Source organism: Anolis sagrei, chromosome 4, assembly GCF_037176765.1.
Source record: "Anolis sagrei isolate rAnoSag1 chromosome 4, rAnoSag1.mat, whole genome shotgun sequence".
Classification (NCBI taxonomy): Eukaryota; Metazoa; Chordata; class Lepidosauria; order Squamata; family Dactyloidae; genus Anolis; species Anolis sagrei.
Genome location: NC_090024.1, coordinates 177,460,227 through 177,482,628, shown reverse-complemented (window position 1 = coordinate 177,482,628; position 22,402 = coordinate 177,460,227). Strand labels below are relative to the sequence as shown.

The following is a 22,402-nucleotide window of genomic DNA, read 5'->3' as shown; positions in this document are numbered from 1 at the left end:
TTTGCTTTCTGATAATTCAATGTACACAGACACTTTTTTCAATGCACAAAATTATTAATATTATGTACAACTGATTTTTTTCAGAAGTAAGTAACCCTATGATGAGCGGGAAAAGCCATCTAATTTATTAGTTCAGTGAAATTTTCAGAGAGAACAGGCTTGTCCTACAGGATGCAAAATTACTCTGACTGGGGGAAAAAGTTGCAAAGAAAAGAGAATTGTCCCTTATGGTATGTTTCCCTTAATGTCAAAAAATTGCTGATGTTTGGGAAGTCAGCAAACACACCTCAGTGAGCATAATTGAAATATCTGTATTACAATTAAGAAAAAATATCTTTACTGATTACCAGGCATGCTGATTACAACATATTAAAAAACAGTAATCTATTCTTACATGAGTAAATGATATCTGGGATTTTGTTCCTATGTTCATTAAGAAACAAGAAATACCTATTCCACAAGTAATAGTCAACAAAGCACATTTCCAGATAACAAATCCTTCTGCTGATAAAATGTAGATATGACAAGAAATGCATAAAACCCATTTCTAAGGACTGCATATCTGATTCACAGTGGCTTACAAATCCTTGCAGCAGATCTGTCATTGCCGTGATCCAACCGCACTGGTTGTGGATCTGCTATTTTGGTTTACTGGTAGATCTCTGGGTGATTTAAAAAAACTGCAATCTTCTGATTCTCAATTGTTTAGCAACAGAAAGTCTTGCCCCCTTCTAAATTAGGTTGTATTTGCAGAGAAGTTTGCTGCGACAGAATGGATTTGTATGAGAGCTTAGTTCTAGAACTCAAACAAATTCCTCAACTGAGCATATGTTCATAGGCCCTCCTCTCATGCCATGGTTTTCTACTTAGTTCCAGTTGATGAACCTCAAGGTTCCATTAAATATAATTTGAAATAGATGGAAGTTGACCATGCTTTCATCATTGCCCATAGCCCCGGCTAATGATGCCTATTAACAGTTCCTGTGTATCTGTTTCCTTGATCAGAGAGAAAACTCTTATCGTGAAGAGTTGTCCCTAACTGAGAAATTCGAAATATTGACCTGGAGTATGTCAGGTGGCTATGGGCCACCGGAATCACCATGCAGCGTGGCAAATCTGGTGGTGTCTGGCATGAGGTATGGGGAACTAATTGCCCCATTCCCCGCCTTACCCCACTTCCTCCTTACCTCATCCAATGGAGGAAGTGCCCTGTTGACTCCAACTGAACACAGTAAGTCTCCTGTGTTGCTTCTGTGGTAACATGTGTCGGTTCCTCTATAGTTTCATGACAGAACCCTACCAGAAGGAGAAGGAGTTTTACATTGTGGGATGGGAGCCTGTAGGCTCCGTCATAAAACTATGGAAGAACTAGCACATGCTACTGAAAAGTACCCCATCTAATGAGGAGTTCTCAGTATCAAGCCAAGAAATAGGTTCTGTAAACAGCCTGTCAGTAATTTTTGTGATTTTTTAAAAAACAACATTTTTGTGCAGCTGTGCTTGGAAATCAGCTCAAAACAAAAAGGAATTCCACAGTGAACATTTTTATCATAGTAAGGGATGGATTTTAAATGAAGTTATTCAGCAGCCAAAGAGAATGATCCGATCTATATGCAAAGTCAATCTCATCATGGAGTCTATACTATGATGATTTTTTAAAAAAAAAGATTGAGGGATGAGTGATACCCAGGGATGGTGAAATTACATGCAAGTGGTAAGAACTTCAAGGTTTTTTTCACCATGATGTGCAGCTGGGCTCTCACACTCAAGCTCAACTTCATTTTCATAGACATGTGGGCCTTCTTCACACCTGAAAAATTGGAGTAGAGAATAGCAAATGTTTTATTACATTGTATTTCACTCTAATGCACAAATGCAGGAAGTCCCCAAGTTACAAATCTTCCCATCAAACACATTATTATTTGCAGGACTTAAAAAGTCATAACAATATTAATCTGATACAATATGCAATGGGAGGCTAAAGGAACTGGGAGAAAGATTTTGGGAGCATAAGCTTTGTAGGCTTAGGTCTACTTCATCTGATTTTTTTTCATGTCAGGAGTGACTTGAAAAACTGCAAGTTGCTTCTGGTATGAGAGAATTGGCCATCTGGTTTGTTGCCCAAGAGATGCCCAGATGTTTGATGTTTTTATCATCCTGTGGGAAACTTCTCACATGTCCCCACAGGGGGAGCTGGAGCTGACAGAGAGAGCTCAACCCACTCTCCCCAGATTTGAACTGCTGACCTATCAGTCAGCATTCCTGTCAGCACATGGGTTTAACCCATGGTGCCATTGGGGGCTCCACTTCATCAGATGCATTTCGCAAAGTAGACTTAAGGCTACTGAAGCTTGAGCTACCAACTTCTTTATAGTTTGATAGCTGTTACAAGATCTCTTTGCATTATCTCTTTGCGGAACAATGGCTTCAAACTACAAGAGAGGAGATTCCATCTGAACATTAGGAAGAACTTCCTGACTGTGAGAGCCGTTCAGCAGTGGAACTCTCTGCCCCGGAGTGTGGTGGAGGCTCCTTCTTTGGAAGCTTTTAAACAGAGGCTGGATGGCCATCTGTCAGGGGTGATTTGAATGCAATATTCCTGCTTCTTGGCAGGGGGTTGGACTGGATGGCCCATGAGGTCTTTTCCAACTCTTTGATTCTATGATTCTATGATTCTATTTGCGGTTTCTGTGAGGGATAGGCTTGGACTGCAATCTTGGGTGTGAGCCTCACTGAACACAGTGGAAGCCACCAATAGGAAGACATGTATTTTATTATCATTTACTCAATAATACAAACCTAAAATTTGATGCAGTTGCTGAATACCTTCCTTCGGTTCCATTGGAAATAACTGCCTCTTCTTTGTTGACTCCCATGTTTATCCTCTCTGAGGAATCACTGAAAAAACAGAAGAAGCATTAAGAGACAAACAGGATATGTGTGTATGTATATGTGTGTGTATACATACACACATACAGCTGAAATGCACACATCTGAAACGTATCAGCAGGATCTGAGTGTTGTTGAGTTTTTGGACACTACAATGTCAAGAGCCACAAATATTCACAGAAAACAGTAATAAACAAAATCACATATTGTAAATGAACAGCAGTGACAGTTTATGAACTGAATCAGGGATTACGTTCTCCTGAACACTAAAGAACAATGGAAAAAGAATAATGGGCCTACAATTTTTGGGAAAGCAATGGAAGTAGAGTATAAGATAATCAATACAAAAACTCAATATTCCAGCTTGTAAGATTTAAAAGTCTGGAACATAAAAAAGTATTTGACAGCGAAATGCCAATTAATATGGTATTAGGCACACCTTCCTGGAAAAAAGCGTTATACATATAGGGAGCCACAGCCATCAAAATGTCTGCCTTCCAAGTTCCAGGTCATTTCCAATGTGACTCCCAAGAACAGATGCAATTGGTTAAAGGTCTGAAATAAGGGCAAATTGGTGGGGCATAGGTAAAGGAAAGACTTTGTTTCACATGTTCAAGAAGGTAATTTTACACATTTTTTTGTCATGTCAGGAGCGACTTGAGAAACTGCAAGTCACTTTTGGTGTGAGAGAATTGGCCGTCTGCAAGGACGTTGCCCAGGGGATGCCCGGATGATTTTGATGTTTTTATCATCCTTGTGGGAGATTTCTCTCATATCCTCGCATGAGGAGCTGGATTTGATAGAGGGAGCTCATCCAATAGCATGATTATGAGACATACCCACAATTTCTCATAAATTTTGGTAGTTGTAAACTTCAGAAGAAAAATAATCATCTTATGATATACCATGGCTGGAATCCACTTAAGGACTTAAGTTTGAGGGAAATAGAATTGAGCAGTTTCATATCTGTACTCAAAAAGCAGCTGTTAATATTTAGGGAAGCTAGCGAAGTGATCTTTGTCTATCAGAACCAATGTACAAGGGAACTAATTCAACACTGGGTAGTGTTGATGCACATCACTAAAGTTCAATCCAGGATCTGGTTATGCACCTTCACAATTCAATAATTCTTTGGCAGCTTTGCTACATAGTTAAGCATAAAGATAGTAATTAACAATTCTGGCCAATATTGGCAGAAGGAAATGACTGAACAAACAGATCAGAGATTTTTGAACTGGGTTCCAGGGACCCCTAGAATTCCTAAGAAATTTTTATGAGACGTCCATCAGTTACTCCTCCTTGCAAAGAAGCTTGTCCACCACTATTGAGCTTTCTAGAGATCTGGAGCAAATTTTGAGAAAACTTGGAAATATACTTTTTAGTAACTACAACTCCATACTTCATGGCCAGCACTTCTGGATATTTAAAGGGTCAGAGGTTCCAGAAGAGTGAATTCATTTTGTTCTAATAACAAAAGCCATTCCAGCAGCAGAATGCACTTTTACATCCAACCTATTTATTCATAAGGTCTCTGTGATGAATTTCCTACCTGTTAGGCCAGGAAAAGCTCAGAAAAGTAGGCCCAGGAAGTTCAGCAGCCATTTTAGAAGGGTGCCTGCGGGCATCCACCTTAGAATCTCTTTTCCTGGAGGGGGCGTGTTTAGGAACAGCTTGGAGGGGAATGAGGGGAGTTTGTGATTGAATGAGAAATTGGGCGGAGCTTAACTTGAGAAAAGAAAATAAATGACTTTAAGGGTGTGTTTTTAAAAACATGACAGCTCAGTGAGGGTCTGTGTGTCAAAGAAGAAGGAGTTAGGGGGTTGGTGTGAAGAAGAGAAGAGTTAGTGAAGCCTGAAGTTGGTCAGTTAGCCAGCAGAGTTAGTTAGTGAGAAGATTACAGCTATTGGGAAGGATAGCTGGGGGAGTGGAGAGACAGATCCCAGAAGGTAAGGACTGTCTGTGTGGAGTTTAGGGTTACTAGGCAGAGAGGAATCCTGTCAGTAGTTTCTGGAGGGAGAGAGGAGTGTAATTTGCAACTAAGTTTTGAACTGTTTAAAGAAACCATACGCTTTACTCAATATTGAAACAGCTAAGCTTAATGCCTGTTTTGTTCAAGTTTTCTCAAATAAACAACATTGTTATTTGTTCACAACAACTGCCTCACGTGTGCCTCTGTGTGAGAAGTTATAAAGCAATTTATAGAAGAAATCAAAGTCTAATGGTGGCAGCGTGTATTTTTAAAAGTAATCTCTTTATCGTTACCTCAGAGTATAAAGCCTGAGTGCGAATCCAGCACATTCTAGCCTAAAGATATCTCAAGTCAAGCCAAGGGCTAAACATTTATTTTAATTGTGGTGGTAGCTGGTGTACTTTAAAAGGTTATCTGGCCAGAAGATCATTCCAGCTTATTCAGCTTTGGTTTTATAATTACCTAAGCCACATTCCATTGTAATTTGGTGTACAGCGGTTGGGATTTTGGTTAATAATACTTTATAAGTGGTGTCAGCTTGTGGGATTTGCTAATAAATAATCCCCTATCTTTTATAATTTGTCTACAGTCTGTGAGACCTTGTTCCTCTATCCTTTATAGTCTCTTGTTCTCTGGAGTCCGCATTCAAAATAGCCTAGTTTGTCAATCAATGATCTTCTAGGTTAACATCATGACTGTCCAAAGAAATTCACAGAAAATGCTGGAGACATGTGGACTAAAGATGTGTTCCCAGTTTCTTCTATTTGATGACAATAGTTAGGATTTTTTCCCATTTATGAATCTGTTGCCTGTAATATTGACAGAGAAATCAATTGACACAGAAAGCAAATTCAGCACAACCTTGACATACAACAGGAGAAGATGGCATAGATTCAATCCCTAATGCTATATTCTGAAGGCCAAACCAGGTATGATCATACTTTCTATGTTTTCCATCCCACTGTGGGGATGGAAAATCAAATCTTGTCAAAATGCTGATTCCAAACACATTTTGGATGGTGTGATTTTAATAACTGTTTTTAAATCATGTTGTTTATGAGTGGGTTTTAATATAAATGTTATTGTATTATCAATGTTTTAATTTTTATGTTTTATGTCCAAATTTTATTTTATGTTTTATGTTTTAATATGGTTAGGTTTTTAATTTATAGGTATATGTTATTATCTAGCTATTATGTTTTGATTTTCACAAATATGTATGGCACTGAATTTTGCCTTTATTATGTTGGAAACCGCAATGAGTTCCCTCACTGAGAGAAAAGTGGAATATAAATGTAGTAAATAAATAAATACATAGCATACACAGATAAAATGGATGTGTGTATGCTATTTTGTGTTGTGGGGCAGAATATTTTCTCCCCCTTGCAGCAAATTGAGTTTTAGGTGAATTACATGTGGAAAATCGTAGTGGTTTGCTATGGTTTACATTATTTTAAATTTTAAGTTCATTTTAAGTTGTCTTCCTTTGAGCATTTTGTCTTGCTTTCAGCAAATTGTCTTGCTTTGAGCCTTTTAAAACAATTCTTATTTGTTCAAACTGTTCTAAATGTATTGTGTAGTGTGATGCCCTAGGATCCTCAGACATGAGATAGATTATAAATGTTAAAATAATGAAATCCACTGAAAATCCAGATCAAACCAGTCCATACTCCAGGAAATAAAACCTGACTGCTCGCTGGAGAGAAGGATATTAGAGGCAAAGTTGAAGTACTTTGGCCACATAATGAGAAGACAGGAAAGCTTGGAGAAGACAATGATGCTGGGGAAAATGGAAGAAGAAAAAAGAAGAGGGGCCGATCAAGGGCAAGGTGGATGGATGGTATCCTTGAAGAGACTGGCTTGATTTTGAAAGAGCTGGAGGTGGCCACAGCTGACAGGGAGCTCTGGCGTGGGCTGGTCCATGAGGTCACGAAGAGTCAGAAGCAACTGAATGAATGAACAACAACAATATTGAAAATCCATGAAAGTTCAGCTGCAGAAACTCTAACCATACACCTAATTTGGACCTGAAACAGCCTATGTTATAAATGAGCGCATCCATCATACCTTTATATCTATATGGAGAAGTGTCAGGAAAGTCAGCACTTACTGTTTATTTTGGCACCATATCCTATTCATGATAAAGGCAATGAACGCCAAAATCAGGAAGACAGTAACTGCTATGGTCCCTCTCATCCAAGGCTGAAGCGGTCCTGTAGCTGTCAAGAAAAAAGTTAAAACAAAAGTTTTGTGAATCCTAATACAAATAGGATAGCCAGGTTCTCTACTGGTTGTAATACAGTATTCACAAAAACAAGTCAATTATTATCCCTCTAGAGAGATATATATTTCTGACTGTTAACTTTAGTTTTGGTGCTTAATGAATGTCTAAATAGGAGTAGCAGTGTCTGAAAAGTTTGTAGTCTTAAGAGTAAGATCTGACTCCAATCACCATATATACATTCTCTTCATTATGTTGTTGTTGTGTACCTTCAAATAATGTCTCCACTATGGTGATCCTAAGGTGACCCTATATTTGGTGTTTTCTGGGGCTGAGAGTATGTGACTAACCCAACGTCACCCAAGGATTTCCATGGCTGAGGAGGTTATTGAACCCTGATTGCCGGAGTCATAGTGCAGTGCTTGAACTACTACTGTTTGTCATACATAGTGCATCCTTTTCCTCAGCTGCACATGTCATAGTGCATCCTTTCCCTCACCTGCACATGTTTTGTGGTTGGTTACCACAGACCCGATTTGCAAGTCAGATTACTGAGGCACATATCTCTGAGAAAAATCCCCTAAATGGAGAAAGAGCATGTTAATCACAGGGAATAAACACTACCCTTAACACCCAGTTTGACCATCAATCTAGTTTTGTAATAAAAAGACAGGTTTGGTTTGATTATCTTAAAAAAAGACAGCTCAGTTGAAAGTCAACTGAAACAGAGGTTCCCAAAACTATTTTTGTCAGCAGCATGAATTAATTTTTTAATATGTATTGCAATAGCGTTATTATTAACTGCTTGTCATACATTTCAGAATTAGAATTAGATTTCATACATGTCACCTATTTATAATATCATATTGTCAACAATATATTCTTGCAAATGCATGCTGGGCTTCCTGACAATGCACAACATGCTCCCCTGGTAACACTTGCTTGTGAAGACCTGATCATGGATTTAATAATTCATTTGTTATTAACTTGCATTTTGTTTGATCATTTGGAAAATAAAACAATCACTATAACTTTAATTCTGTTACACAATAGATGAAACATGTACTGACAATTTTTTATTTTTTTCTTCTTTATGTTACCACCACCCCCTTATTTTTATTCAACACCCCCAAATTCCAGGCTACTACCACCACCACCACCCACACACACACACACATTATTCCAATGCCCCTCAAGGTGCAATCCCACCCACTTTGGAAAGCACTGGTCTAAAGCATGGCATGTATTTAGGCTGTCTCGGTATACAGTGCCAGCTGTGGAAATGCTACCAGACAACAAAATCAGCTGGTAGAATGAGGAAATAATGCACTCTCTACAAATGCAACTCCTTCCTCTTATACATTACGGTAAGAGGAGCCTTTTTGACAAACGTATTATTCTCTGTGAGATTGGCTGATTCCTGCATGAGTTTCTGACCAGCCTAGTTACATTGTGGTGCAACCCTTCGGTTATGATGCTGTTTTCCTGGAACAAAAACACCCAGCATTTGCCTCACCCGAAAAAACAATAAAGCTGAGTTTCCCCAATGCTGCAAACTGTCACTAATTGTTAGGATGTTCCAAAGAGGATTAGCTCAACACGCCTGTCAAAAGCAGAGACACTGTTCCCTCAGGCTTTATTTCAGTCTGTTACTGAAATAAAAATGTCCAATTTGTATCCAAAGCTTGAAAAAGTTAGTATTGACATTCACTCATTATTGCTAATTGTCGCATTGTAAATGGTTAAATTAGTTTCTATCCCACCTTTCGGCCAGCGTGGGATTCAAGATGACATTAGAATGTTTTAAAAATACATTATAGTCAACACTCTGTCTTGATACAAAAGGTGAAACACATTTTTACATAAATTAATCATGTTATGACTTATACTGTAACATGTTGTGAATATGTGACTTCCACATTAAAAATAAATTAAAATGAGTACTGGCATTAAAATTTGCCAAAAATCACTTCAAAAATAGTCAAAAGGGGCCAACCCACTTCACAATTAAATTGCCATAGTAACAAGGTTTTTAAAAATGTGAAAAATAGCTGCTATTCCAGTGTTTCTCAACCTTCCTAAAGCCACAATCCCTTAATACAGTTCCTCATGTTGTGGTGACCCCCAACCATAACATAATTTTTGTTGCTCCTTCATAACTGTCATTTTGCTACTGTTAATGAATCATAATGTAAATATCCAATATGGAGGATATATTTTCATTCACTGGACCAAATTTGGCACAAATACCCGATACGCCCAAATTTGAATACTGGTGGGGTTGGGAGGGATGATCTTGTCATTTGGGAGTTGTCGTTTGTTAGGATTTATAGTTCACATACAATCAAAAAGCATTCTGAAGTCCATCAATGATGGAATTGAACCAAGCAATATTCCTGCTTCTTGGCAGGGGGTTGGACTGGATGGCCCATGAGGTCTCTTCCAACTCTTTGATTCTATGATTCTATGAAACCTGGTACACAGAACTCCCATGACCAACAGAAAATATTGGAAGGGTTTGGTGGGCATTGACCTTGAGTTTGGGAGTCATAGTTCACCTACATCCAGAGAGCACTGTGGACTCAAACAATGATGGATATAAACCAAACTTGGCACAAATACTCAATATGCACAAATGTGAACACTGGTGGAGTTTGGGGAAAATAGACTTTGACATTTTGGAATTGTAGTTGTTAGGATTTATAGTTCACCTACAATCAAAGAACATGCTGGACTCCATCAATGATAGAATTGGGCCAAACTTCCCACACAGAACCACCATGACCAACAGAAAATACAGTTTTTTTCTAATGGTCTTCGGCAACCCCCCCCCCCCAGGGGTCCCGACCTCCCATGTTGAGAAACACTGTGCTATTCGGACAGCATTGATATTTAATTATTAAAATACAGTATTTAAAACTGTTGTTCAAAATACTATGCATGAAAAAATTGACTCTAATAAATTCTAATCTCTGCATTTTTTTTAAAAAAAACTTGAGTACACAAGTTTGAGCTTATTGAATTTTGATTGCTTAGACAAGGATTTGTCTGCAAATGCTCCAAAATTTCCCAACCTTTGTGTTCAAGTTAAACGCCAGGAACCTTTCCATCAGGAACAAAAATCAGGGTAGCAGTAGACTTCGTGCAGTATTGCTTTCATTTAACATACACATAAATCCATATTAAAAGCATATCCTTTCTCCACTTCCTGTTTTATTCATATTGTGTATTATAATTTTATCCCCCAATGTCCAGAAGTACCTAATCGCTTTGTATGTGGTTCCATCCCACCCCAACCACCAATGGACATTGTTCAGGGAGGTGGAGAACATAAGAGGTTGACATAGAAGACAGACCTGAAACCAGACTGGACAAAAAACAACGAATGGCCCAAATTCACACAATAATCCTCAGAGCTCCATGTGTCTTGATCTCAGATGTTTCCTGTCCTAATTCTACTAGTCTATTCTAGCTGTGGGTTTCTGGGAGCTGTAGTCCAAGGAAGCAACTTTCCTGCATTGCTTTAGTTTTATATTTATTTATTTTTTGTTGAACATATAGTATGACTGCCAGTATCCGTGGTTTAATTTATCAGTATCAAGAAACATGTAATTTCTACATATTTTCTAGGTCCTCAGCATGATTCTATGGCATTCTCAGCCTAGGGGCCCTATACTTTAATAGGGTCAACCACTATTATCTGTGATTTCACATGTCCAAGCAAAATCTAGGAATGTATTCTCCACAGATTGGGGGATATATTATATGATGATTCAGGTGTGATCTGAGCCCCAGACATGGGGAAAAGCAGGTTATAAATAAATAAATAAATGTAAACCTTCATTCTTTGTAGGGGAATGGTCTTTGAGGAAAAGGTAGGTAAAGGCTGGTGACTGAATGCATTCTTATGCCCCCTGCTTGCCAGGTTTCTTCCAGATCTTGTGATACGTGAAAACTCTTGCTATAAAAAGGTACAAAGCTCTAAAAATGAGGACGTGACTGCAACTCTTCTGCTTTAGTTAATGCTGGACGAAGTGTAAACCAGTCCAAAGGTCTCTCCTGCCATCTTGCCTTCCTTCAGCAGTTTACAGAACATTCTTTGCCCTCTGGCACAATCAAACTTATCATGCATAATGGAAAGGGATGAAGAGGAAAACTCTTGATCCAGCAAAGCTGGCCAAATATAAAAGACAACAGAACTTCCGCCACTTTAATAGTTGCGCTCAAGAGGGAATTCTCCCTTGAACACAACTCTTAAAAGTACAGGAGGAGCCCCAACTTCTTTTCCAGTTGCCTTTTGTATTGGAACCTGCCCCCCTTTAATAACTTCAGAGGGAGAAACATGGTCAAGTTTTTTTTTTATGATGCAAAGAGTTTTAATAAACGCCCTGCCACACAGCTCCAGTCCTTATGGGGCTTTCCCAGCATTGCTATTACTAAAAGGAAGAAACCTCACATCAAATGCATTAACATATTTAAGCAACATGTCTATAAGTGTGACCCATCTACACCACCAGAAGGGTGATAATTGTTTCCAAAATGTGCAAAATGACCTATTCTTTTGATTCCACCTGGGAATGACCTAACATGGAAATTGAATCATCAGCTTGTATTGGACTTGAAGTGTTTCATTATGTACTTCCACTTCTACTGGTTCTTTGATATTAAAAGCTTAATGAAACTAATACAAAGGAGGAAAAGGAGCAATGCTCCCTCCAAATTAAGTTGATTTCTCCTTTTGCTGGCATTTACATTATTTTTCTAATTTTTTGAAAGTGTTCATATGTATCACCTTTAATCTGGCATTGATCTTCTGCCAACAGACCTATTGTGCAAAAAGTGAATAACCCATCAACATAAAATTTATGGGTTGCCACTTGTAGGATAATAGTGTCTAACTTGAAAATTAGCTCATCTGGATACATCACTTTTACCCTGACGTAATGAATGAAGGAAATCAGGCATGCTGATGGGTTGACATGCATTTTGTAAGACATCTAGTGTCTATCTCTAGGAAACATTTCCATGAAAGGATGAGACTATTCTCCAGTCACAAACTCATAGGGAGCGACCACTCAGATTTTTCTACTGTTCTAAGTTACATGTTGCATTCAACTATGCTGAAAGAGTTATATATTAACATAGCTACAAGAGTAAATGCTGCAATAAGTAAAGAAAGTTAAGATAATGACATATTCCAGGGATTGACTCCTTGATAACAATGAGGAAAGGGAATCAGAGGAAAAAGTGATTTAAAAAAAATACAATCCACATTTAACATATTAACTATATAATTATGCCAATTTTAAATATGTTAAATGTGGAAATAACAAATTGTAAATTGAACAATATAGAAAATAGAAAATATTATAATAATTAGGAGTATGTGGAATCCAGTTAGGAATTACATAGAGCATGTATTAAGATGTGGAGAGGAAAAACTGAGATTAAGACTGATATTTCAAATGTAATTTCTGTTGTTTATGGTAAAAAGAGTATGTTTTAAGGGGAAAGGGTGGAGGGTGGGAGTGGGGTAAAACAATAAAATAAAAAAGAAAGAAAAGAAAACAATAATAATAATAATAATAATAATACTTTATTTATACCAGGCCACCATCTCCCTGGAGGGACTCGTGGTGACTCCCAAAATCACTCAAGGTGCAAACACATAAAATACAATAAATGCACAATAACAATAACAACCACATAAAATAATGAAATCCCACTAGTTAAAAAATCAATAAAATGCACTGTAGCTGCAGATCTAAACAAATTGCAATCAGTATCAGTCCATAAAGTATGAGGTGAAATAACACTAATCTTCAAATATAGTCAGTAAAGATTCCTAAACAAGGTCAAAGGCCTGTTTGAAGAGCCAAGTCTTCAAATTGGTTTGAAACTCTTGGAGAGTGGAGACTAATCTAATGCAATCATATTTCATGTCTTTAGCAAGATACATAAAATAGGGCATCACATTTAGTAGCTTAATACAGCACATCAGACAACCCTATCACACTAAACTCTTACAACGTTATCATTTCAGCTTAATTGCCGTGACAACATTTTGTGGAATTCTAGTGTTTGTAGTTTCCCATGGCAGTTAATGTGGAATAACAGCACTATAACAGTGTAGCATGTTAAGGCCTAATGATTTTAATTTTAAAAAATCAAACAAGTAGCAACATGATTGTCTTAATAAGTAGGACCTAAATAGGATACTAAACCATAACTGGTACACATTTTTCAATTATCCTCTGACACATATAGTAGAATTCATTCCAGTGCTAGACATAGTTACTTCAGAATCTATTCTGAACTTTCTCAAAGAGGAAACTGGGACCCTGCCAGGACAGCGTGGTTGGCATAGCTCTGGCTAACCACAGATTATTGAAAGAAAACCTGTGCCATCTTGTAACTCTGTGCAGTGATAAAACTTCCTGCATTTCCAGTTCGGTGCTAAATCTTACATCTAACAACATGGGAATGTCCTCTTTGGAAACGCCTATTGCAGGGATTGTGACCATGTCCACAGACTGCTTTTGGCTACGTGATTTCTTCCTAGCTGTTTAGTCCCTCTTTAGACATCTGAAGTTAATGTTTAGAGATATTACCTTCTCTGGAACAGCCCCTATTACCTAAGTGAAACATGATGTTTTCAGAAAACCATCATGCAGAACTATAAGAAACAGCTTTTAAAATATTGCTCAGGAATTTTGAAAATTGGTCATAATGTACCATATGACACATAACACAGTCATGTCTTTTGTTGTGTGTTGATACCATGTAACTATAAAGTTTAGATTTAGAGACTTTAATATTAGTTGTTATGAGTGTTTTCAATTAGAGAGATATCTGGACTCAGTAACATACTATTAGTACAAAGATGGTAGTTGTTTTAATTTTCTTTCTTGCAAATACCATTTTTTTAAAAAAAAAGGAAATAACCTAATTAAAGCTGATATTGCCCAATATTACTGCAGTAGCTTGAAATTCCACTTGAAGATTTTGAAATACAATTGAAGTATCAAAGAAAAGTGGATGGCAAAGTAACCAAGGGAATGTAAACACAGGAAATATAAGAGTTCTTGGTGTGAACAATTTTCAGTATTTCACTCTCTATAATACTAAGAATTTGGGAACTGAAATTACCATATTTCATTGCATAATACTCAAAAACACCATCCACCCCCCCCCCATTTGGGGGGGAGGGAGAGGGGTGCAACTATTGTGTGTTGTCTACTATTACACAGTGAAAAAAAGTCCCATTTTGTCTTGCCCAAAAGTGGATACGGCTGTTATGCAGTGGCGACTATTGTGCAATGAAATACGGTTATTATAAGACAATTTCTTGATCTCCAATTAATGTTAGTGAGAGATACAATGATGTTTTTTAAGGGTCCTGACTGAAACAGCAACCCTTCAAGTGAAAACTAAGCTGATCTTCAAAATCCCCAAATCAGAGTCTGAATCAAATCCTTGGTACTTGGATATCTCCTGTTCGGGAATAATGAGGCCCAACATTGCTTAACCTCAGGAAGCAGCCATACCATGCACTTTCACCCATGCCCTAATGTTTAAGGATCCCTTCCTAAGGTCATAGTAGATCAGAACCACTTGGTAGTTGTAGGTTTTTCGAGCTATATGGCCATGTTCTCAAAGCATTCTCACTTGACGTTTCTCCTGCATCTATTTCAGGCATCCTCAGATGTTGTGAGGTCTGATCAGAACCACTTTGGGGGTCTGCTGATAGAGACCCCTCATGCCTGCCTGAAAATTATGGCTTGCCAGGCAAAAGCGTTTCCAAGTCACATTCTCTCAGCTTCAGAGGAAGACAAAGGCAACCAACCTCTTTTGGACAAATCTTGCCAAGAAAACACCATGATAAGTTTCCCCTTAGGGTCATCATAAGTCAGAAATGACTTGAAGGCACACAACAAAGCATCAAGAGACATTTTGGTAAGATTATTTTTTTTTATGAAATTTGACTTTTTTGATTTCAGAAAACTAAACAAGCTAGGATACAAAGCAGGAGAGAATATAATTATTTACTACATAGTTGCTGTCATTATTGTTATTGCATTTATTTATATCCCAACTTTTCTCTAGATTAAGAATCAGCATCAAAGGAAATGCTCAAGCAAACCACGGAAAAGACATGGATTACAAAATATATCAAGAATTAAGCTAAGTAGGCAAGTAAAAAGAAATCTATTACCTATTTGACAGTTAGCCGGTTCCAAAATAACCAAGAAGCAAAAGGTAACGATCGAAAGCGATTTCATGTTGGCAGTGTGGGATATTGGTGGGATTTGTTGATCTGCAGCACCCTGAGCTGTTTGCTGCAAACAAAAGGGTGTATTTCGTCCTCCCTGAGGAATGCAAGAAGGCAAATTGTGGAAGCTGAAGACGCAAGGTGTGTTTCGGCACTCCTCCCTGCTTGGGAGTGAGCATGGTAGATGATCAAACCCACTAATTGGAGGCCTGCCATTTGCAAGAGGCTATGCAAATCAAGCCACTTTAGCAACTCAAGTAGAAATAGCATTATTTTACCTGCTTCCTCTTTGCCCAGGCATTAACCTTTTTGCATGGTGTTTTGCAGTACTGTGGTTTTGGCTTCATAGAGAAAAAAGGAGAGGAGTTTAATGATTTGACAAAGGAAAGATGAAGAACTGAACCTTTTGTACTGCCTCAAGGGCTTGAGTACACAATGAAGAAGAAAGAACAGACTGAAATAAATCTATGAAAGTTCTCAGAATGGAAACATTAGAAAAACAAATCCTTTGATGATGTCCAACTAACATTGTTCAACTACAATTCTCACCACTAAATTTAGAACACAGAAAACATTCTCCATAGGTTTTCCAAAGGATAAAGGAAAAGGGGGAAATGTAGTGAATAGAAGAATTCATTACAGTAGAGTTTCGGTGATCCAATGTTGAATAAGCAAAAATGTTGGATAATAAGGAGGGATTGAGGAAAAGCCTATTAAATGTCAAATTACATTATGATTTTATAAATTAAACACCAAAACATCATGTTTTACAAAAAATCAACAAAAAGCAGTTCAATGCATGGTAACATTATGTAGTAATTACTGTATTTACACATTTAGCACCAAACATCGCAATGTATTGAAACAGCTGTGGATCCAAGTGGGACGCAGACTCCATTGGATAATACAGAACATTGGATGAGCAAAGGTTGGATAAGTGAGACTCCAGTGTGTAGCATTTATACTCTTCAATGGCAGACAGTGCTAAGGAGAAGTCCTGTTCTACATGGATTTTTGTTGTGGGTTTTATCGAATGTAGAAGTGAATTTGGAGATGACATAATACTCTAGACGGGATTGTAATTACTTGGAATTGAACATGACATCACTTAAAACAGGTATGGAAAATACAGGGCCCATTACAGAAAGGTAGCAAAAGGATTTGCTTTTTACGACCATGGCAACATCCAGATACAGAGATTTGTAGTTTAGGGTGGCATGTGTAAAATTGATCAGCCTGGGAGCTGTAAGGCTTCATGAAACAGCAGGTACCGGGACTCCATTGGATGGAGCCATGACAGTTAAAGTGGAATCACAGTGCTATAATTATGCAGTGAAAGGTGCTATTGGACTGCAACATCTGTCAAGCAGCATAACTATTCCTGGACAAAAACAACAACCCTGAGACTTGATCTATAAACCAATAATAATAATAATAATAATAATAATAATAATAATAATAATAATAATAATAATAGGTAGAGGTTTTCCCCTGACATTAAGTCCAGTCGTATCTGACTCTGGGGGTTGGTGTCCATCTCAATTTCTAAGCCAAAGAGCCGCCGTTGTCCGTAGATATCTCCAAAGTCATGCGGCCAGCATGATTGCATGGAACACTGTTACCTTCCCACAATACCTATTGATCTACTCACATTTGCATTTTTTTTTCAAATTGCTGGGTTGGCAGAAGCTGGGGTTAACAACAGGAGCTCACCCCACTCCCCAGATTTGAAGCGCTGACCCTTCAGTCAGCAAATTCAGCAGCTCAGCAGTTTAACCCACTGTGCCACCCAGCATTACACATGCCCACATACAAAGCATTACAAATGTCTAAAAAAAAGATTATTTTTCTTTTTAAAAAAATACATTACTAACTGTGCTACTTTTATATTACATTATTACTTTATATTATATTGAAATTACAAATTATATTCCTTTCCTCAAAAAAAAATCATGGTGACATAAACTCTGCCATTTTATCTTCACAACACCCCTGAGAGGCAGGATAGTTGAATTACAATCCTTGTTTCCAATCTTGCCAATGGCAGTCTGTCAGAGAAACCCAATATCAAGATTCTATCAACAGATTTAGCTTTAGTGAGGAAGAAAGCTCACTGGAGACAGGAGGGCTTATGTCCAGGTAAATCTTACTGTTGCTCTAAGAGACTCTCTACCTCTGTGTAGAATCATCATTTAACAATTGATTCAAGTTGGGGGGGGGGGGTTGGGGTTCTTTAGTTGAGGCTAATTAGAGAGAGTTGTTTGATCAAGACTATCCCAAGTCCTGAGACGTAGGAATGATGTTATACCACAGGAAAAGGGCCCTGATTATTTTAAAAAGTTGATCATCCCTTGCCCAAAATGTAAAGGATCAGAAGTATTACATATTTCAGATTTTTTTAAAAAATCTTTGTTTGTTTGTTTGTTTTTTGATTTTGGGACACCTGAATATACATAATGAGATATTTTGGAGAAGGGACCCTAGTCTAAACATGAAATTCATTTATGGTTCATATATACCTGGTATACATAGTCTGAAGATAATTTTCTACACAATATTTTAAAATGATTTTGTGCATTAAACAAAGTTTATGTACCATCAGAAAGCAAAGTTGTTACCATTGCAACCACCCATGTGGATTTTAGTTTTCAGAATTCCAAATAAGGGACACTCAGCTTATACCTTTTAGCTACATGGGGCTGCCTTTGAAGACTGCTCAGAAGCTTCAGTTAGTCCAATGGTCAGCAGCCAGGTTGCTCACTGGAGCGATGTACAGGGAGCATACAACCCCTCTGTTTTGCCAGCTTCAGTGGCTGCCAATCTGCTACCAGCACAATTCATAGTGCTGGTTTTAACCTTTAGAGCTTTAAATGGTTTTGGCCCAGACTATATGTCTGAACATATCTCCTGCTACAAATCATCACAAAGTTTAAGATCATCTGGAGAGATCCTTCTCTCGATCCCACTGCTGTCACAAACACAATGGTGGAGAAAAGAGACAGGGCCTTCTAAACAACGCCCCCCTGTCTGTGGAATTCCCTCCAAGGGTCAAGCCTGAGATCTGGCAACTCCAAATATGATTCCACCGAGCTGCGGGGCTCCTCTGTGCTGCCCCTCCCTCTTGCCTCTCTGGGGGAGGAAGAGAAGGGAACGAGACCCAGCAGCGGCGTCCACCGAGCTGCGGGGCTCCTCCGTGCTGCCCCTCCCTCTTGCCTCTCTGGGGGAGGAAGAGAAGGGAACGAGACCCAGCAGCGGCGTCCACCAAGCTGCAAGGCTCCTCCGTGCTGCCCCTTCCCTCCTGCCTCCCTGGGGGAGGAAGAGAAGCTTTTCCATTGGCTGAGCGATTCATAGCTAAAGGATACCACCATATTGAGACTGTAAGTCCATCGCTGGTCGGCTCGAATCCTTTTCGGACATAGCTGCTGTTACAGAGTTTCCATCAGCCACCTCCTCGAGATATCATCTTTATTGTCATCCTTCCCCGGCGAAGATACCACCAGTTGCCGGTGAGGATTCCTCCAGGGGCCGGAGCAAGCTGCTGGGCCGCGGGCCAACTGGCCAAATCGAGCCGAAGAGAGACGGTCCCTTGCCGGGTGGCTTCGGCCTGCGGCCTAACCATCTGGACTTGTTTGTCTCCCTCGGCTGCTGGGCCAACTAGGCTTTCCACCTTTGCCTATTCTGCCCGGGCCCTACTGCCTTCCATCTGGCCCTCACCACCGGCCAAGCGGCGCCCCCCCCCATCTGAGCTGACCGCCACCGTGTCGACCACCTCCGGAGGTCCATCCGCTAATTTACATCAAACGTCAGCTATTTACATCTGAATCATAGCACTTTACTAACTGCCAGTCTCCTGACCACTGTGTATATTTTGCGAACATTGCACGGTATAATCCGTCCTACCTCTGCTGCTAATGTGGTAATAAGACCATAATATAGCGCTTAGTGGCGCCTGTTCCGTAGCCAACTGTTTGCACTTTACCAACTGTGGCACTTTACCCCCCCCCCAACTCCTCCTGCCGCACTTTAGTAGTATAGAGGGCCAAATATTTTCTGTTGAGGCTGTTGCACTTTAATATCCTGTTGCACTTTAAAAACCTTGCACCTTAAGAATTACTCAGTAGCCGCGGAATTTACCTTGCACTTTGCACTTTAAGACTCTAGTATTCAAGGACCATCCTATTTCGCGGCTAACGCTTGCCTCCGGTACCCTTCATCTACCGAAGTGTCCATTTCCATCCATGTGGTCCCCCACCCTCCTATGCTTACTGTCTCTGTCACTATTATCTGGTGGAAGGGGCAGGGGAGGTAGTGGGCTGGAACCTGTGGGAAACAATGAGGGGAGGAGGGGGAATGAAGAAGGCCAGCACAATTGGCAAGATAAAACGCCAACATCCCAAACAGCTGGTGAAAGTGTGATTAAGACCCTAGCCAGAAATAGCGGCATGGAGGAGGGGAGGTGTTCCACTAGCCGAGGGGCCCCCATAGAGGTCGTGGTGGGAAGGAGGAGATGCGGGAAAAGGAGACCTCAAATTCGGCCAAATTTGGACCACTTATCTATAATCAAAATTCCAAATCGGTCTCCTAAGGTAAATTGGTGTAACCAGGTGAGCGGACCCTCCGGTCTGAAGGTGGTGCTGTTGAACGCCAGATCTGTCAACGGAAAAACGACCTGGATCCAGGACTTAATCCTGGACGAACGGGCAGATCTGGCGTGCATCACGGAGACCTGGTTGGATGAAGCTGGAGGAGTAAATCTGACCCAGCTTTGTCCTCCGGGTTTCTCCATGCAGCACCAACCTAGATCCGGAGGGCGGGGAGGCGGGGTCGCAGTGGTCTATAGGGACTCCATCCATCTGACCAGGTGCCCCATCCCGCAGACCGCAAATTTCGAAAGCGTCTACCTGAGGGTGGGTGACCGGGACAGTATAGGGATTCTAGTAGTGTACCGTCCACCTCGCTGCACTACAGTCTCCCTACCTGAGCTAGCGGGGGTGGTCTCGAGCCTGGCATTGAAGTCTCAACGGCTGCTTGTGCTGGGAGACTTCAACGTCCATGCCGAGACGACCCTCACAGGCGCGGCTCAGGACTTCATGTCTGCCATGGCAACCATGGGGCTGTCCCAACAAATATCTGGCCCCACCCACTGTGCTGGACACACATTGGATTTGGTTTTCTGTCAGGGATGGGAACAGGGTGGCGGTGTGGAGGAGTTGTCCATCTCTCCGTTGCCATGGACCGACCACTTCCTGATCAGATTTAGGCTCACTGCGCCCCCTAACCTCTGCAAAGTTGGAGGACCCATTAAGATGGTCCGCCCCAGGAGACTGATGGATCCGAATGGCTTCCTGACGGCTCTTGGGGATTTTCCCGCCACCTCGGTAGGTGACCATGTCGAAGCCTTGGTGGCTCTCTGGAATGGGGAGATGACCAGGGCTATTGACATGATTGCTCCGGAACGTCCCCTCTCAAGTAGCCGAGCTAAACCAGCCCCTTGGTTTACTGAGGAGCTGGCAGCTATGAAGCGAAGGAAGAGGGAACTAGAGAGCGTGTGGCGTTCGGAACCGAGCGAGTCAAACCGAGCACGGTTTGTGTCCTTTCTTAGGGCATATGCCGCGGCAATAAAGACCGCAAAGAAAACTTTCTTTGCGGCCACTATTGCGTCTGCAAAGAACCATCCGGCGGAGCTATTTCGGATTGTCAGAGGTCTTTTAACTCCCGCCTCTGCAGGTGGGAGCCCTGACAATTCGGTCGCGCGCTGTGAAGCATTTGCTCGGTTCTTCGCAGACAAAGTCGCCTTGATCCGTTCTGGGCTGGACGCCGCGTTAGATGCAGACTCTGTGGATGTAACGAGAGCACCTGCTTGTCCTATTTTGTTGGATTCTTTTCAGTTTGTGAAACCCGAGGATGTGGACAAGATACTTGGAGGAATGAGGCCCACCACGTCCATCCTAGACCCCTGCCCATCCTGGCTTCTGAGAGAGGCCAGAGGGGGATTGGCCGAGTGGGTAACAGTGGTGGTGAATGCCTCCCTTCGGGAAGGCAAGATTCCAGCGAGCCTAAAACAGGCTATTATAAAGCCGCTGTTGAAGAAGCCATCACTGGACCCCACTAAATTGGACAACTTTCGGCCTGTTTCCAATCTCCCCTTTTTGGGCAAAGTCATGGAAAGCGTGGTGGCCTCACAACTCCAGGTATTCTTGAGAGACACGGATTATCTGGATCCGGCACAGTCTGGCTTCAGACCGGGGCATGGTACCGAGACGGTCTTGGTCGCCTTAGTGGATGATCTGCGCCGGGAGCTAGACAGGGGGAGTGTGTCCCTGTTGGTGCTCCTGGACCTCTCAGCGGCCTTCGATACCGTCGACCACGGTATCCTTCTGGGGCGCCTTGCAGAAATGGGTCTTGGAGGCATTGCTTTGCGGTGGCTCCGGTCATTTCTGGAGGGTCGCACCCAGAAGGTGTCATTGGGGGACTCCTGTTCCGCACCACAACCTTTGACTTGTGGGGTGCCACAGGGTTCCATACTGTCCCCCATGCTGTTTAACATCTACATGAAGCCGCTGGGTGAGATCATCCGGAGTTTCGGGGTGCGGTGTCATCTGTACGCAGATGATGTCCAACTCTGTCACTCCTTCCCACCTGCTACTAAGGAGGCTGTCGAGGTCCTGAACCGGTGCCTGGCCGCTGTAACGGTCTGGATGAGGGCGAACAAACTGAAACTAAATCCAGACAAGACAGAGGTACTCCTGGTCAGTCGCAAGGCCGAACGGGTTATAGGGTTACAGCCTGTGCTGGACGGGGTCGCACTCCCCTTGAAGGCGCAGGTTCGCAGTCTGGGTGTGACCCTGGACTCATCGTTGAGCCTGGATCCCCAGGTTTCAGCGGTGACCAGGGGAGCATTTGCACAGCTTAGGCTCGTGCGCCAGCTGCACCCGTATCTCGGGAAGTCTGACTTGGCCACGGTGGTACACGCTCTTGTCACATCCCGCCTGGATTACTGCAATGCTCTCTACGTGGGGCTGCCCTTGAAGACGGCCCGGAAGCTTCAGCT

At 41.0% G+C, this 22,402-nt stretch overlaps 1 protein-coding gene across 1 annotated transcript; it reads right to left on the bottom strand.

Moving 5' to 3' along the window:
- Positions 1-352: 352 nt before the first annotated feature.
- Positions 353-15,550, bottom strand: PDZK1IP1 (PDZK1 interacting protein 1). Its single transcript, XM_060771557.2, has 4 exons — positions 15,295-15,550; positions 6,969-7,077; positions 2,800-2,898; positions 353-1,810 (listed from the first exon to the last, which is right to left on the bottom strand). The coding sequence occupies exons 1-4, from the start codon at positions 15,359-15,361 to the stop codon at positions 1,702-1,704; spliced, it is 384 nt and encodes a 127-aa protein (XP_060627540.2). The 5' UTR covers positions 15,362-15,550; the 3' UTR covers positions 353-1,701.
- Between the last annotated feature and the right edge of the window lie 6,852 nt (positions 15,551-22,402).